A 15364-nucleotide genomic window follows, 5' to 3' on the forward strand; every position below is an offset into this window, starting at 1 on the left:
CTAAGTGTTTACAAAAGGAGTCAACCACGTGGGATTCCAACTGGAACCACTTCAAAATTAACCTGGGTGTCAATCCCTCGGGCTGCAATAAAATACACCTAGGTAGAGGTTAGCCCAACACTGGTTAAACAAATGGTAATACAAGTTCCTCCAGCTCAAACAAGTCCACTGAAAATCTGTTTTAAGCCATTAGGAGGAGACAGTTCCTAGGGACGGAGATGGTGCCTTTGACAGGATGCTGTTGCATATTCATGCAGAAATGGAAGAGCGTTGCCAAGGTGACCAAGTTAATGGGAGATTTTGCAGCAGCATTTCCCTTCTCAAAGAGCATTGTGCTCCTGGAGACACAGTTTCTCTCCACTACACATAGTTAGACAGCACAGCCAGGGAGGTTACGAACCTCCTCCCAGCTCATTTATGGCAGTGATGGCAGCTGAAAGCAGCTAGGTGTGTACATGGATAATCAAAGGTTAAACAAGGATAGCAGGCCTATGCTAAGGCCATGCCTATACTAGGACCACTTTGCCAATATAGCTAGACTATCCCGGCAAAGCGCTCCAAGGATGGATGCGGCTCATGGTAACAAAGCCAAGCTTTTGGCACTCTAGCTTATTCCAGCCTCCATGAGTGAAACAAACCATCTCAGTTAAAGCACACTTTTGCCAGAATAACTAGCTAGCTAGGGGATTCTGCTGGCACAGCGCACCAACCCCCAGTGCGCAGCAGCCCCCCGCTCAGCATAGCCATGTTGGCAGTTTGCAGTGCAGACCTGGCCTCACAGTTTTGGTACGAGTATGACTGTGTTGGTGACAGGTGCAATTTTAACCAAAATAGTTATGCTGGTACAACCCCAACTGTGGGTAGTTATACTGCTAGAAGGGTAGCTTAATGGCCTCCCCCTGTGGCAATAAACAACACTGGTATAAGGCACCTTTATATTGCTATAACTTCATCCACACTGGGGTGTGGGGTGGATGTTGTACCACTTTAACTGTACTGTTCTAGAGTAGCAGCCGTGTTAGTCTGTATCCGCAAAAAGAACAGGAATACTTGTGGCACCTTAGAGACTAACAAATTTATCCACGAAAGCTTATGCTCATATAAATTTGTTAGTCTCTAAGGTGCCACAAGTACTCCTGTTCTTTTTGTACTGTTCTAGCTATACTTGAATAACTTTTCTGTTCAGACCCGCCCTGGCTCCCATATAACTAGGCTCCAGGAAAGTGAGATCACATCAACACCGCACACTGGCTGCAAAACTACACTTGCCGGGTGTTAACCCAATTGCACCTCACTATGAATTTTAGTCCTAGAGCTCTTCCGACTGGAAGGATAAATACCCACCTGTGTGGAGCACTTTGAGATTTACAATAGAAAAGTGCACCATGATTATTATTGGAAGATGCTTTGGCGTGAGGAACTAATCAGATTGGTCGGTAAGAGTCTGAACTACCTATAGCTGCGTGAGTTGGAGACCAGAGCTAACCCATTTTAACAAACACATTATTTAGCCCAACTCAGCCTTTGAGCGTGGTTCTGATGTTGATGCTCAGATGTAGAAACAGCTTTACAGAGGCAACTTTCCTCTCCATTTCACCAGCTGTGGAGAACTGAGGCACAGCAGTTGAAATGGATGTTCTGCTGTTCATTCATCACTCAGTGAGCTGTTCTGTGATTTTCATTTAGTCCACAGCTTGCTCTTTGAGCTGGTGGTTCGTAGTCATGGGCACATAATGGAGACTGTGCTGGTTCTATTCCGAGCCTGATCCAGCACTGTCAACAGCAATAGCTCTGCCGTTAGCTTCCAGGAGCACAGCCTCAGGTGCTGCATGATGCTAACTGCTAATAAGGTTCCAGGAGAAGATGCTCACAGAAAATCCACTTCAAGCTGTGAAAGGTTACACTCCAGTTTGCACAAGCACGTGCTGAACCTTTGTGGAAAGGGGAGTGGGCACAATGCCTTCATTAAAAAAGGATGAATTAGGATCTAGGAATCTTTGTGTGACGCTTTCCACCCAGCTCCAGTCAAGTGCACTACCACCGTGCAACCTGTGCCCACATCAGTGTTTTTTTCTCCCTGCAGCAGCCGGCCTAATGATAGGTTGCCTGATCTACCCGGATGGTTGGGATTCCAATGAAGTGAAGCGCATGTGCGGGGACAAAACTGACAAATACACACTAGGGGCATGCACCGTGCGCTGGGCCTTCATCCTCTGCATCATTGGGATCCTGGATGCCCTCATCCTCTCCTTCCTGGCCTTTGTTCTAGGGAACCGGCAAGATAATCTCCTCCCAGACGATTTCAAAGTAGAAAATAAAGGTAATGGCCCCACTTTGTTCTCTCTTCCTGTAACCCCCACTCACCTGTTAGAGGGTACATCAAAACCCACTGCCACCTATAAAGCCTGCAGCCATGCCCATTGGGCCCAGATACCATGATAGGTGTGAATTATAGTGACCTGGACAGTGCTAGGGATGGGAAATAAAGGGGGGAGGGATATTCGAGAACAAGGAGATCAGGTAGGTTCCTGCAGTACAGGCCTGGTCAGGCTTCTGCCCACTCATTGTGGCTACCTGGCTAATTGCTTTCTAGAAATTAGTACTTTCCCACCATTAACAGCCTCCAGGTCAATCAGGCAGGAGAAGGCAGACATTACCCAGGGAGCTACCCAGGGCAGATGTTACCCAGACATGACAATCTACACCACCAAAGAGACTAGAGACCAGGGATGGCAGAGAAAGTCAGTTCATTTTATCCAGGGAAGAAATTGGTTACAAGGATCCTAAGACTTGTATTTCATCTCAGTAGTGGTGAAATTGCTATCCCATTGCACGCACCAGGTGGCGTGTGTTAAAAGCACTTGGTAATGGATTAGTATCCAGCACTATCCATCCTGCAAACAGCATTTGGTTTCTGAAGCACATGGACATTGTGTATTAATTATACAAATGTTAAAGCAAACCTCAGGCAGGGGCTAGTCCATTTCCACACCTATTACTGAGGCAGTCTCCCTGCGTTCATTTAAGTAGACACTGCATGAGGCTGATCCACGATCAGCATGCAGCAGGGCATGAGACACTGCCTTCTCACTCATCTGCCACCTCAATGAGGTCACCTTTTCCCTTAACACATGAAACTGATGCAACTTTTGAAGACAGTTGCTCCTGTTCTTTCCCTCTGTTACACGTCCACTCACCCTAGTATAAACACAGTTCTTTGTTTTACAGAGGAGGGCCATGAATGAAGAAGCTGAACACCACAGTAAGTAATCCTATTTGAAATTACTTCTAAACTTGTTCCAAGTATATAATCTAAGTATATTTGGGGGGATTCCTGAAAGATCACTGCTAATGTTTGGATTTCAGTACCCTGTATTCCCATTGCTTTTAGTTATATAATCTTTGCTTTTATCTAATGGCACTAAAGGAGCAATAATTTACTGCACAGAATGGGATTAAAAAAACCCTATTGATCTATTTTAAATTAGTTTTGTCACATTCTAATCTTTTCCTTCTTTCCAGAGACATCTAGGGCCCCTCCAGGTAACGACCAGAAACTTGATGCTTTTCTTACACATTTTGAAGGAACTCTATTCTCCCTACAAACTTTCTTGAAAAGATTCCATGCAAGGGGCTGCTGGAGACTCGACCCCCTCATGGAGTTTATTTGGATGGAGGGACTCAATCTGTTATAGAGTGGGAAGGGGGGGGGGGGGGGGGGGGGGGGGGGGGGAGAGAAGAGGAGCCAGTATGTGCTTTAGCTACTTACAGTCACCTTTTGTACTGGCTTGTTGCAAGAAAAATTTGCTGAATAAAAGGCAAAGTTGCAGTGTTTTGATTTTGTGCTAGTGTCTTTGGAAAACTTACTTACCTGGCTTCTTCTCCTGTGATCTTGAGTATTGTTCTACAAGAGAAACCATTTAACACCCAAATGCCAACAAAGCTCAACGGGCTTTTCTATAAAGCTGCCCCTTGAAATTACCCATAAGAGGAGAGAGTGACCAAGCCACAGTCCAGTTGGTAAAATAATTCAGCAAGAAACTGGATTCATGTGCAGTGAAAAGTCAGCCTTAGGACTCAACTGGCTTCACAACCCCTCTCTCACCATACTGAGCAACATTAAAGGCAAAGCATGAAGAAGCCTCCTTTCTGGCACAAATCTGCTGGGCTCCAGCATGACATAGCAGGCAGTTCAGATCATAATCACTAGAGCAGATGGTGTCACTCAAAATCAGTTCGATTCACACTATTACTGCATTGTTGGAACCACCTGCATAACCTGATTTAGTTACCAGTTCATGTCACACCGTGAACACCCACCCACAGCAGTCTTCTGCATATTCACATTCTACAGATGGCACGGGAGTGTGATCTCTTCTGATTTGGGACTCTTAAAAGCCAACACTGCCAGCTCTAAATCCAAAATTTACATAGCAAAGTAGAACTTAAGGTGTGTTTCCTTATGGCTGCTAGAAATCAGGTCAGTTCCAGCAAGGCTGCACCCTGATCTTCCAATTTCATGCTTCTTTTACAGCAGGGGTTCTCAGTGGGTCACAACCCCATTTTAGATATGCTGGGGCACAGGACCAAAGCTCAAGTTACAGGCCCCCCTCCAAGGGCTGAAGCCCTTGGGCTTTAGGATACACCCACCCCTGGCGGCGGGGCCCAGATTTTGGCCACCCTAGCCCGGGCTTTGGTCCCCCCTCCTGGGGTCGTGTAGTAATTTTTATTGTCAAAAAGGGGGTCATGGTGCAATGAAGTTTGAGAACCTGTTTTACGGTAAGGAAATCTCTAGATGCCTCAGTCAAGACTCCCTATTAGGGACTGATAAAGGGACTATTAAATGGAAAACTGTGGCAAAGTTTGGCACATGGCTATTTAAAAGGAGACAACTATTATAGCAATGTCTTCATGTTTTCTATTTCAAAAGCTAGCAAAATAAAGATTTTGCTACTAATTTTGTGGTTTTATCTACCTAGATCACACAACACTGCATGTGAATGGGGTCTCAAGACTAAACGTGTTAACCCTGGGCTCCCTACTCTAGCAGAATACAAAAATTAATGGACAGACAATGGCTCTGAATGAACAAGTTACCGAGGGAACATATCAGGAATAGAATAGATGTGGGTTATTAAATAATCTGTTTTATTGTACGGCATTTACAAAGAAAAGACAATGCACTCAAGTAGAAAGAATAAAAATGTATTTTCCTTCAGGTTTTAGACGAACACAGCAAGTACAAATCCTTTAGTGAGCACTTTATGGCAATTTGGAAGTTTAGTGAACCCCAAGTGAGCGAGCACAAGGGACAAGACTGAATCCTGACAGCTGCCTCTACGTGTCTTCAACCCACAAGCTGGCTCTTTTACTGAGATAGAGGAAAAAGTCCTCTTCTGGCGGTGATGGGGGAACGGATACCTCAGAACCCAATGTGCAGACCCCTCTATGAGTATCTCATTCCTTTAGGTCAGCCAGGCTGCAGAAGTGCACAGGGCGGAGTGAGCTCTAGTGATGCCACCAGAAGTTCCATTCACCCTGCCAAAAAGTCTTCACAGTATTAAAACAGAAGGTAAGTAATACACAGTCCAGTCCTGTCTGTAATCCCTTTGCAACAGAAAAAGAAGTGACTCTTGGAGCTGGGGGGAAGGAATTCCAGATTCCAGGAAAATCATTCAGCAGTTTTAAACTGTTTTGGTATATTTATTTCCTTTAATCTTAGATTATGCATAGAGAACCTGATTTAAGAACCCCTAAATGGACATGCAGCATGGATTTCATCAATGGCCCAGTCGGTGTTAGACTGGACAAGCAAGAAAATATAGGGCAAGATGGTTATACTTTTAAAGTGGATTAAATAAGGACACCAGCTTTTGTGGATGGAAGGTTGTTATAAACTGAGATTTCAAACACACACACACACACACACACACGAGAGACATGTAACAGCCTCACTGGCAGCTTTGGTGTTACTGTCTCAAATAGTGCCTTCTTGGCCTTCTGGGAGTTCCAGAGTCCTGAGGCAGCTTCTGTCCTCTGAGAATTTCTTGATCCCAAAGGCCTGTTTGGTCCATGGTGAGGTTCAAGTCCCTACCCTGCCAAAACCTTGCTTTAGAGTAGGATGCAATGAATCTGTAATCACTTAGGAAAGCCTAGGAGAGATGCATCGTAAAACTAGCAAACACTACAATGCTTTAACTTTGAATTAAAATAACTGCCCCCACAAACCTCCATTACACCCAGCCCTCTCTGAGAAGTTTAAAAACCTTACATAATATTCTCCTGGGACAACCATATTTGGGGTGATTCTAGGAAACAGAAGCTGACCCTATGTCTACAGGAAAAAGACAAACCATGTAGTTCACCTGTCCTTGTGTTAATCCCCAAGTACTCAATCGTCTCAGAAAATAAAAGGCAATCCCATTTGGGGAAGTTACTTCTAAAGGCCAGCACCTAAGGCAAGCTAACAGTAGAAATCTTTACATTAAGCTTTGGAAATGTGGTATTTTGAGGTCAGGGAACAGCGTGGCTGTGACACACAGATACCACCGGCCCCTCTTCGCAACAGAATGATCAAAATAAGAGAAAGTACATCCCATCTTCCAGACTGAATACCAACTGCTTACTGATGCAATGACAACTTCAGGCAAGGCAAAGGAAGTGCCAGTATGGGGGGGGGGGGAAATTGTACAGCTCACTCAAATGTCTAGGAAGAGTTGCCTGCAGCCCAACTACCACTCTGCCAGCAAAGCATGTACACATCTATTCTGAAGATTGTACATTTAACCAGTTCCAGCTTTGCTTTTTTATTTTCCATGTCACGTTTTAGTCCCAGGGTTCAGGCATTTGAGGGAGCGTAGCAGGTTTCACTGAATTCAGAAACTAATCTGAACACTGGGGAAAAATAATGGTATTAAAAATACTTTTTAAATACAGCTTTTCATAGGATTCAGTGGCTAAAACTAAAGAAATTATTTGACTGGAAAGAACGTGAGAAGTCATCCAAGAAACACGAGACCTAGGGATGGGTGGAGGATTTCAAGTTCTGTTCCACATGGAGTTATCACCCAGGTACCAATCTGCCATTTCTCATCCTCCTGCTAGCTACTGGACGTGCAGTGGAAAATTGACTCCCAGGAGTCAGTGAGCTAAGGATGGATTCCCAGATCTTCATATCCCTTTCATGGGTGTAATTTAGTTAAGGGAGCACACACTAATGCAGATCAGCTCACGCCTACACTAACAGATAAGAGACTCAGGGGCAACTTTGTATTCCAGTCAGTCAATTAATCTTTGGCAAAGCCCAATCAAGGCCAATTTCACAGGATGCCCACTGGCTGAGAAGAGTCTCCGCTTAATCAAATAAGCAAACTCAACTGAACAGGTTAAATTTATCTAAAAATCTCGGAAGCCTTGAAGGAAGAGCTTCACACTGAAAAGGAACAAGAGGAAAAAAATGGATCTGGGGAGGGGCAGTTGGAACAGCTGAGTGTTCGTATGCTATGCTGTAAACCAGAGTGTAGGGCTGTGATGTTGGGTTGAAGACCTAGGAGTTAAGCCAGGGGTGCCTGAGACACTCAGCTGCTGTAGCCCGTTTCTCTGGAATCAGCTCCAACATAGGTAATAAGAAGTCTGTGAATGCAGCTGCCTCGTCTTGGGACCACTCGTATTTCTCCACCAGAACTTCAAAAAGGCCCCAGGGCTTCAGTTTGGTGATGTGTTTCAGATCCCCTGAAAACAAAAACAGACACATCAACAGTACGTCACCAATGGTACCAGAGCGGCTTACCAAGTTACTCCAGGTAGGTATCGGGACTCCAGTATTTCTTTGGTAAATGTTGTGTAGGGGCGTAAAGGATTGAATTTTAACAACCCAAGTTTCCCTCTTTATAAAGCTACCCTTGGAGGTCAGCCAGTTTTAGAAGAGGTACTTGCAAGACGGTCCCATCTCCCTCCTCCTACTTCTGCCCCACAGTTTCCATACAACCTGATTAGTCACTATAACTGAAAAATACACACACTAACACAAGGCCATTCACTACTTGTACTGACTTGCAGACACTCAGAACCCATCTGAGAGGAGAGGTTCTGCATATAGCAGACAGGCGTTTCCTGTTCAGACTGCTAAACAGGAAGGCTGCCTGACAGCACAGAACACAAAACACTTCAGTCCTCACGCTCTGCCCAAAGGAGAAAAGACTGATGCATTTTAACCAGTAGATAGCTTTAAAAAGCCCTCAACATGCCAGAAAAGTATTACCCTCGTTAAGAGATTCTCGGCCTGGCTAATACAATTCTGCCAGTTTCCTATTGCTCAGCAGAGTATTGCTTCCTCAAATAGTGTTGTATCATTTCAGAAATCCATGGAGGAACAATCTTTGGGGTTTGAAACAGTACCTCTCAATATTCATGACCACAGGGTACTGCTGCTCTGGTAGAATTAGATTAGTAGGCCAGAAGCTGAGCAAAGCTGTCTAGACAAAGAAACTCAAAAGCATGTTAAAGCCATTAGTTGATATAAACTGACTGTATAATGCCAAATCAGCCCACAAAGCTGACCACAGCAGTGCTCTCCAACCTGCTTATGGCTGAGATGAGGAGCATTGGTATGCACTCAGTAGCCAGATAAGAACACACATACAGAGCAGCACTTTGGTCCTGTGGGAATCTTTGGTGCAGCAGCCAGAAGATTTAAGATTATGGCTTTGCTGTGATCTATAGTTACCTGGTAGTTCCAGCAACAGGCATTAGGGCACTCCTAGAAAAAACTTGCTGTTTCCTTTTACCTTTTTTGGTGAAAAACTCCTTGGAATATTTTCCTGCCACAATGAGCTTGCGAGGTATTTTCCCCAGAAGTTCTATGATCAATGCAATGTGATCTGCGTGTTCCAAAACATTTCAGAAAGAAGAGAGACATACATAACAGATATCAATACAAGGCACTCCATACAGAGCAACAGCTCTGGACACCGACAGAGAGCAGCATGCACACCTCCATTTGGAAAACTTGTCATTCTTGTTTTCTTCACTAACTGGGAGGGAACCGATGAAGTCCAGAGTTCGATTCCTCCACTAGGAGAATCCTTGGATTGTAGTTCCCAACACTCTAGGAACTCAGGGACCTGGGGAACCCTATTCTCCATTGATAGGTGGGCTGGTGTGGAACAAAAAACTGGTGTGGATGCTCCGTCTCCTGATTGTCTGCATCCCTGGTGCCTGGAGGAGGAAAGGGTGGGGGGAAAATACTACCTCTGTGATCGAAGAGCTCCTGTGAATATTTCCCACATAGGGCAAAGTGCCTTGGAATTCTGCCTAGCAGCTCTACAATATGCGCAATGTGGTCTAAAACAGAAGGGGAAGAAGAATAAAATAAAAGGGACAGAAAGATGGGAGAAAGGACAAGTGGCTGTAAAAGGCTTATTTCAACAACAATCTTGTGGGACAGAGGAGCTGTTTAGAGGTGATCTGCTGAAGGGGAAGGAATTTTAACTTTATGATGTATAAAGGGCAAGAGTTTTACACTTAGAAATATCAGGACTATCAAGTTTGGTCTCTCAGCTATGCTGGAGGATTCCTCGGAGTCCAAAGAATTACACTGGAGGCACTCACCCCTCAGCTGAAGAGACATGGGTGCCTGAAAGGTTGAGAGCTTTTCCTCAAAGTGTTTGAAATTTGAGTTAAAACCAATTTTAAACAGAAACTAAAACACTTTCAGTTCACACTACTCTGATTTCAGTCCTGTGATGGACAGCAGTGTGGGCTAGGATAAGGCACTAGGCTGAGACTGAGAATTAGGTTTGCTCTCAGTTCTGTCACTGAACTGCTTTGCTAATGTCAGAGTTTAAGGCCAGAAGAGATCTAGTCTGGCCTCCTGTACATCACAGGCTACCTACACCCACACACTAAACCCAACAATGTAATTTAGACCAAAGTATTACGGCCCACAGGAGACAAGACAATCATGTGCCACAGGCAAGTCACTTCACATCTATTCGCTTCCTCTTCCATCCTTGTCTATTGAAGTTGTAAGTGCTTCAGGGACTCTCACCATGCATGCTACGTATATTACGTGGTAGCACAAAGAAGCTGGACCTTTTTTGGAGCCTCTACACTCTACTGTTAATACAACTAATGTAATCTCGCTAGCTTTCTATCTGCCTGAAAAGTCCTGCAGCAAATGAAAAACCCTAACCAACTAACCAGGGTAGACAAGACCTGATATTTATAATGTAAAACAAGCAGAATATTTCTAAATACCTTTGAGGCCTTTATACATGATAAAGAATAAAAGAGCAACATGTTTCCCTTTGCAGGTGACTTTTAAACAAGACTCTATTCAGGGTGAAAAAAGAGAAAAAGTAAGGAGCAGATATAAATTGCTCACTTTATAAACTGCAGTTATGGGATAACCAAAAAAATCTGCAGTCCAGATAAAAAGCTTGTGATCTTTGGAGCACTTATCAGAACCCCTAACTACTGAACTGGGCTCGAAATTTCATGAGAAGAGGCTTGCATGAAATTTCTCAACTTGATCCAAGTAAACTTTCCTCCCTGGAAAACTGTGCTCTGGAATGTTTGGAAGAGGTTCTGTCAATGAAGCAGATTTGGCATTTTTCCAATGCCTACTAAGACTACTCGGAGACTCATAGATCAGGGGGATTTATATATATTACACACACCAGCTGTGTGATGTGATGGTGCTTTTCCACATACAGACTGCACCCATTAGAAGTGTCAAGGGAATTTACTGGTGCAACTGGACCAATTCAGAGACACTCGGACCAACCCAAGAAATGCAGAAAAACAAATCCAACTTGCTACAAGAATGTGAAATGAAGTTTACTTGTTAAACTAAACATGGATTTTAAGAAATTACTACTCCTAGGGAGTCTTACTGATAGGTACTAAAGTGACAGAAATAGCAGCTGCACCATGAATTCTTGACAAGTCCATTGAGAGAAAAAGTGACCAAGTTACACAACAACGTGAGTTATTTCTTCAGTGTATGCAGTACAGAGCAAATGGCTACAGAGAGTCGGAACCAAGTGGTAGAGGCACAAGAAATGTTTTTTATGTTTAAGCTACTGGGAAATGGAATGAAATATTAGCTAATTCCACTGCTCATGGAAGGTCTGTCTATTTAAAGTGTGAAACAAAGCCAATGGCTGTCAATGAAACTATCCATGATTAATGGTACAGGTGTGGTGCTGAGCATCTTACTAGACAAAGCTCCATTTTTTAATAAATTGTATTTCTTCTGAACAAAGTCTTATACTGTCTGCTCGAAATTCAGAGCTCTGAAATGGACACAAGTTATAGCTCAGCAGCAAATCCATTACCTGTATATTCGAAAATGGGCAAGAGAAAGTTAAGGTAACACTAGGAAAGGCTACACTCTGATTAGCTATTAGCCAAAGTTCCCATTACACTGCATATTTATATGTAAAATTTTCACTTGTTGCTATAGCACGTTTCTAACATTTAGAGATGGTCACTTTATTTACCTTTCTTTGAGACAACTTGGTCCAGTGGCAAGAGCACTCAGACAACTTGTGTTCTACTCCCTGCTCTACCCCGGCCTGCTGTGCGCCATTGGGAAAGTCACTTTCCCTCTGTGTCTCAGTTTCCCCATCAGAGAGGATAAAGGGATTTACACATGGAGATCCACAGATGAAAAGCGCTAATCAAGAGGTATTTATATTATAAATAGTGCAGTGTCATGTGTGTTTGTGGAGGAACTACTAGGTCTTTAATCCATGTCTAATGCTGACTCAGAGGGTCAATAGCTTAATTAAGCACATTTGGAATACAGAATCTTAAATCAGAGATTATGTATATATTCTACAACAGACAAGGTGCAGATCAGGAACAGAGGAAAATGATTAAAGCTGCTTAGATCATATTCACTTTGAGCAGGAAGGTACCCATCTTAAAACAGATGTGAAAGAGGCAGCAGTAAAGACAAGGAAGTGTTTGTTAGGTATCAAGTAACAGAAACTAAACCTTTACTGTTTAGTGCCTGAAATTAAAGCCTCAAGTTCCCCTCCAGTACGATTAAGCAGGGGCTTCTTTACTCAAGCAAGTAGACATGTACCCAAGCAAGGAGCCTCGCTTCAGTGACTCATAACAGAAAGCTCTCTCCATCCAGGGGAGACCCAACAACCCCGTCGCTGGTATTCCGTTTTAAAAGGATAGACACCTAGAGAGACACTCACCTTCATCCCGGGAATAGTCTTCTCCAGAGTGGGGCTCAAACAGGTAGTCTCCTGTGGCTAGTTCAAAGGCCTAAACAAGAAAAATTAATGTGTTGAATCATTTTCAAGTTGTCACTGTTAGACATACGTATGAGTACTGGAGAGTAGGTGTGGCAATTTGGATGCGAGAGGGAAATAATTCCTTGTAAAACCTAGAAAGACATTAAGATCTATTCTGAACTTTTGTGATGAAGGCACTGCACATTGCCAGACATTACGACAGATCCATTAGTGCATCTCATAAGATCATCTCACTAAGCAAATCTGGATCATGGCAAAATGAAGTGTCAATAAGATGAAGTTCAACTATTAAAATACTGTACATAACCAAGAATTCACCAGCTTGACTCCCAGATTAGACTTTGCTTTGGTAGTTAGCTATCAAAAGCACGTAGGATACTTGAGTTCAAAAGCGGTTTTCACGATGCTTCCTCCAAAAAGGCCATTTTCCCCTAAGTTCAAGGATCTTTTCAACCACCTTCCAAGCACATTTTCTCCAATTCTCTACTTCTAGATTTGAAGACACAGAATTATGCAGCACTATAACTTTTAAATCTTCCCTATGCAGCCCACAACCTGAGCCAGGGCACGACAGTGTTTCTTGGCTGTCCTGATCACAAATTATATTTGTTTTACGCTGCCTCCAAACTTTAGATTTTCGATGTGCTGCAGATTTTTGCTGATTCAGAATGAAGCTGCATTTTCTACAGTGTTCATATCTTAAGAGCTTATTTAGGGTCTTTAGATAACTGTACTAAGGGCCCTCTATACTCTGATTATGGAACATGCTGCAGAATCCTCTCTTGCCACAGACTGTGCTCTGCCATCTTAGCTTTTATTTACAAATAAAATAAGCTTGTAGTTCTGATGGCTGTAAAGATGCCCAAAAGCAAACAGTGTAAACTGACCATTTTCTTCCTGAGCTGGCAGAAAGCCTGAAACAATAGGCTTACTGAACTAAAATTGGGTGTTAAATCTGGAATATGATAATTTAACACATCACCAACAACTGCTTTAAAAGGGGCATCCACATATAGTGAGCTCATCCCACAACCTCAAACTGCTTCAGATGTTCTCTCAATTGCAAAGACCCTAAAGTCCCCTTAGCAAACTGTCTCAGTCTCCAGCTTCTCTTCAACTGTGTGTGTCTCATGTATTATGCCTCAGTACAAGAATTTACAATACACTGAAAGTCTGAAATCTGAAGGCAGTGTAAAATAGAAATCAAAACAAACGAGACACCATACTGAACTGGCTCAGGTTGTGGGCTGTATAGGGAAAATTTAGAAGGGTACTTCTGCAAATTCTGAGGTTCCTGCCACATTTAGGTCTAATGTGCTGCACAGAACATGGGGACCTGGCTATAAACCTTTAGTTTTAAATAGCATGTTGAAAATACAACAGGGGAGTTCTCGCTAGAGATGTCACATCAGTACCCCCATGAGGAATGAAATCAGATACCAACCAAAATCACATAGTGCCTGGTCAATGTAAGATAGGCAAATAAAAAAGTAGATACCGATGAGGAAGAGAAGAAAAAAATATTCTTTAAAGTGCCATTATAGCTAGAGACTATCAAGTTAGGAACTCTGAGTCACATCTGTGTTGTTTTATTGACCACAAGTACCGTACAGGGAACAAACACATTGCATTCTGTTCTGCCTCATTCATCAGAAGCACAGCTTCCTTTCGAGAAGCAGGGATGAGCTCATGAAATTGTATTTGCTAAGCTTACCAATCAAAACCAAGCTCTGAATAAAAATAAAATACCGAAGGAAGCGAAAAAGATCAAGGAGACATTTGTAGTCAGTAGCTAGATCTCACCAAAGTGTATTTTTTTTTTTTTTTAAAAAGACAAGTGCTATATTCAACATTCGCCAGTCATCATAAGAACAGACTTTTTGTCACCTCAACCTTGCTCACAGAATGTGAGACAATTCATAACAAGACTTGGGATGTCTGAGAGTCTCAAATATATAAAATATTGATTGTTAAAGTCAGATGCATTAGAGAAACTTGGAGGCTGAGAAAGGCAGCTGTAAAGCTAGTGTGGGGAGAGAAAACGCTAGGTTGTCTTCCAGAATTATGCATATATATTTGTATGTCATGCAGCATAATCACAAATTAGAGGCAGTATATGCAACACGCCTTTGTCTATCACAGCTACAGGATGCTGGCTTCCAGAGGGCAACAACTATGCTGTGCACAACATAAACAGAAGCAGAGTTGCATAAGCTGCACCACTCCGAGGTGGTTTAAGAAAGTTTGCCTGAGGTATGGGCACATGGGATTTACCAACCCTAGAAACTGGCTGGATGCTTTGCTTTAAGCCCTGGCTATTTTTGCTGGAGTCAGCAAAAATGATTCTGTGGTCCACAAAGTACACAGCATGCTGGAATTTCCAAGAATTCTCTTCAGCCACTGAATGTTGAGGGTCCACCCTGCATGACCAAACTCACCATACAGGCTGTGCTCCAAATATCAGCAGGGGTGTTATACCCAGATCCTATCAGCACCTCCAGAGACCGGTACTGCCTTGTCTGAATGTCCTCAGTGAAGTGCTTGTGCTAAATAAATAAATAAATAAATAAAAGGGTGCTTTATTAACTGGTTGAAATCTCTAAAGGAAGAGATTCCTTCAACTAAGACCAGAGAGGGTGCTATTTACAGAGATATCTTGCAGATGAAACATGACAGACTGGTTTTTACATCTCAATTAAACAGTTTCTTAAATTTCAACAAATGATTAAAATGCCCTAACCAGAGGCACTTTTCCTTAGACAAAATAGCCTGACAATTCAGATGACGGCAAACAGTAGCAGCAGTGGGGGAGAATGCCAGTTTTAAAGTTGAACTACAACAGTGTGATAATGTTACCAAGTGACTTGTGACAGGTAACCTATTTTACGTCTCTCAGACACCGACAGCTTCTGTCAGACATGAAGACGTGCAGCCTAAACATTAGGAACCATGTTTAAAAATGGGATGTATTGCACAGCTATCAGTTTGTGTGCTGATGCTAGTGGATCGAGGATTCAAGCTGACACTAAATCATGATAATGCGAAGTTAAGGTGAATGACAAAGCTTTTGTAAACAAAGCTAATAACCT

At 42.9% G+C, this 15364-nt stretch overlaps 2 protein-coding genes across 2 annotated transcripts in view; one reads left to right on the plus strand and one right to left on the minus strand.

Annotated features, from left to right (window-relative positions):
- Positions 1–3599, plus strand: part of LHFPL5 (LHFPL tetraspan subfamily member 5) — a 14474-nt gene extending 10875 nt beyond the window's left edge. The window contains exons 2-4 of the mRNA XM_024210527.2: positions 2084–2320; positions 3229–3262; positions 3523–3599. Of these exons, the coding sequence (XP_024066295.1) occupies positions 2084–2320; positions 3229–3245 (254 nt within the window). The 3' untranslated portion in view covers positions 3246–3262; positions 3523–3599. The remainder of the gene's footprint in view (positions 1–2083; positions 2321–3228; positions 3263–3522) is intronic.
- Positions 3600–6086: 2487 nt separating this feature from the next.
- The window catches only part of SRPK1 (SRSF protein kinase 1), a 45321-nt gene continuing 36043 nt past the window's right edge, over positions 6087–15364 (minus strand). The window contains exons 13-16 of the mRNA XM_026659182.2: positions 14714–14821; positions 12216–12285; positions 8787–8879; positions 6087–7731 (exon numbers count right to left, since the gene is read on the minus strand). Of these exons, the coding sequence (XP_026514967.1) occupies positions 7547–7731; positions 8787–8879; positions 12216–12285; positions 14714–14821 (456 nt within the window). The 3' untranslated portion in view covers positions 6087–7546. The remainder of the gene's footprint in view (positions 7732–8786; positions 8880–12215; positions 12286–14713; positions 14822–15364) is intronic.

This window comes from Terrapene carolina, unplaced genomic scaffold (genome assembly GCF_002925995.2).
Source record: "Terrapene carolina triunguis isolate 2854851 unplaced genomic scaffold, T_m_triunguis-2.0 Scaffold604, whole genome shotgun sequence".
In the NCBI taxonomy this organism is placed as follows: domain Eukaryota; kingdom Metazoa; phylum Chordata; order Testudines; family Emydidae; genus Terrapene; species Terrapene triunguis.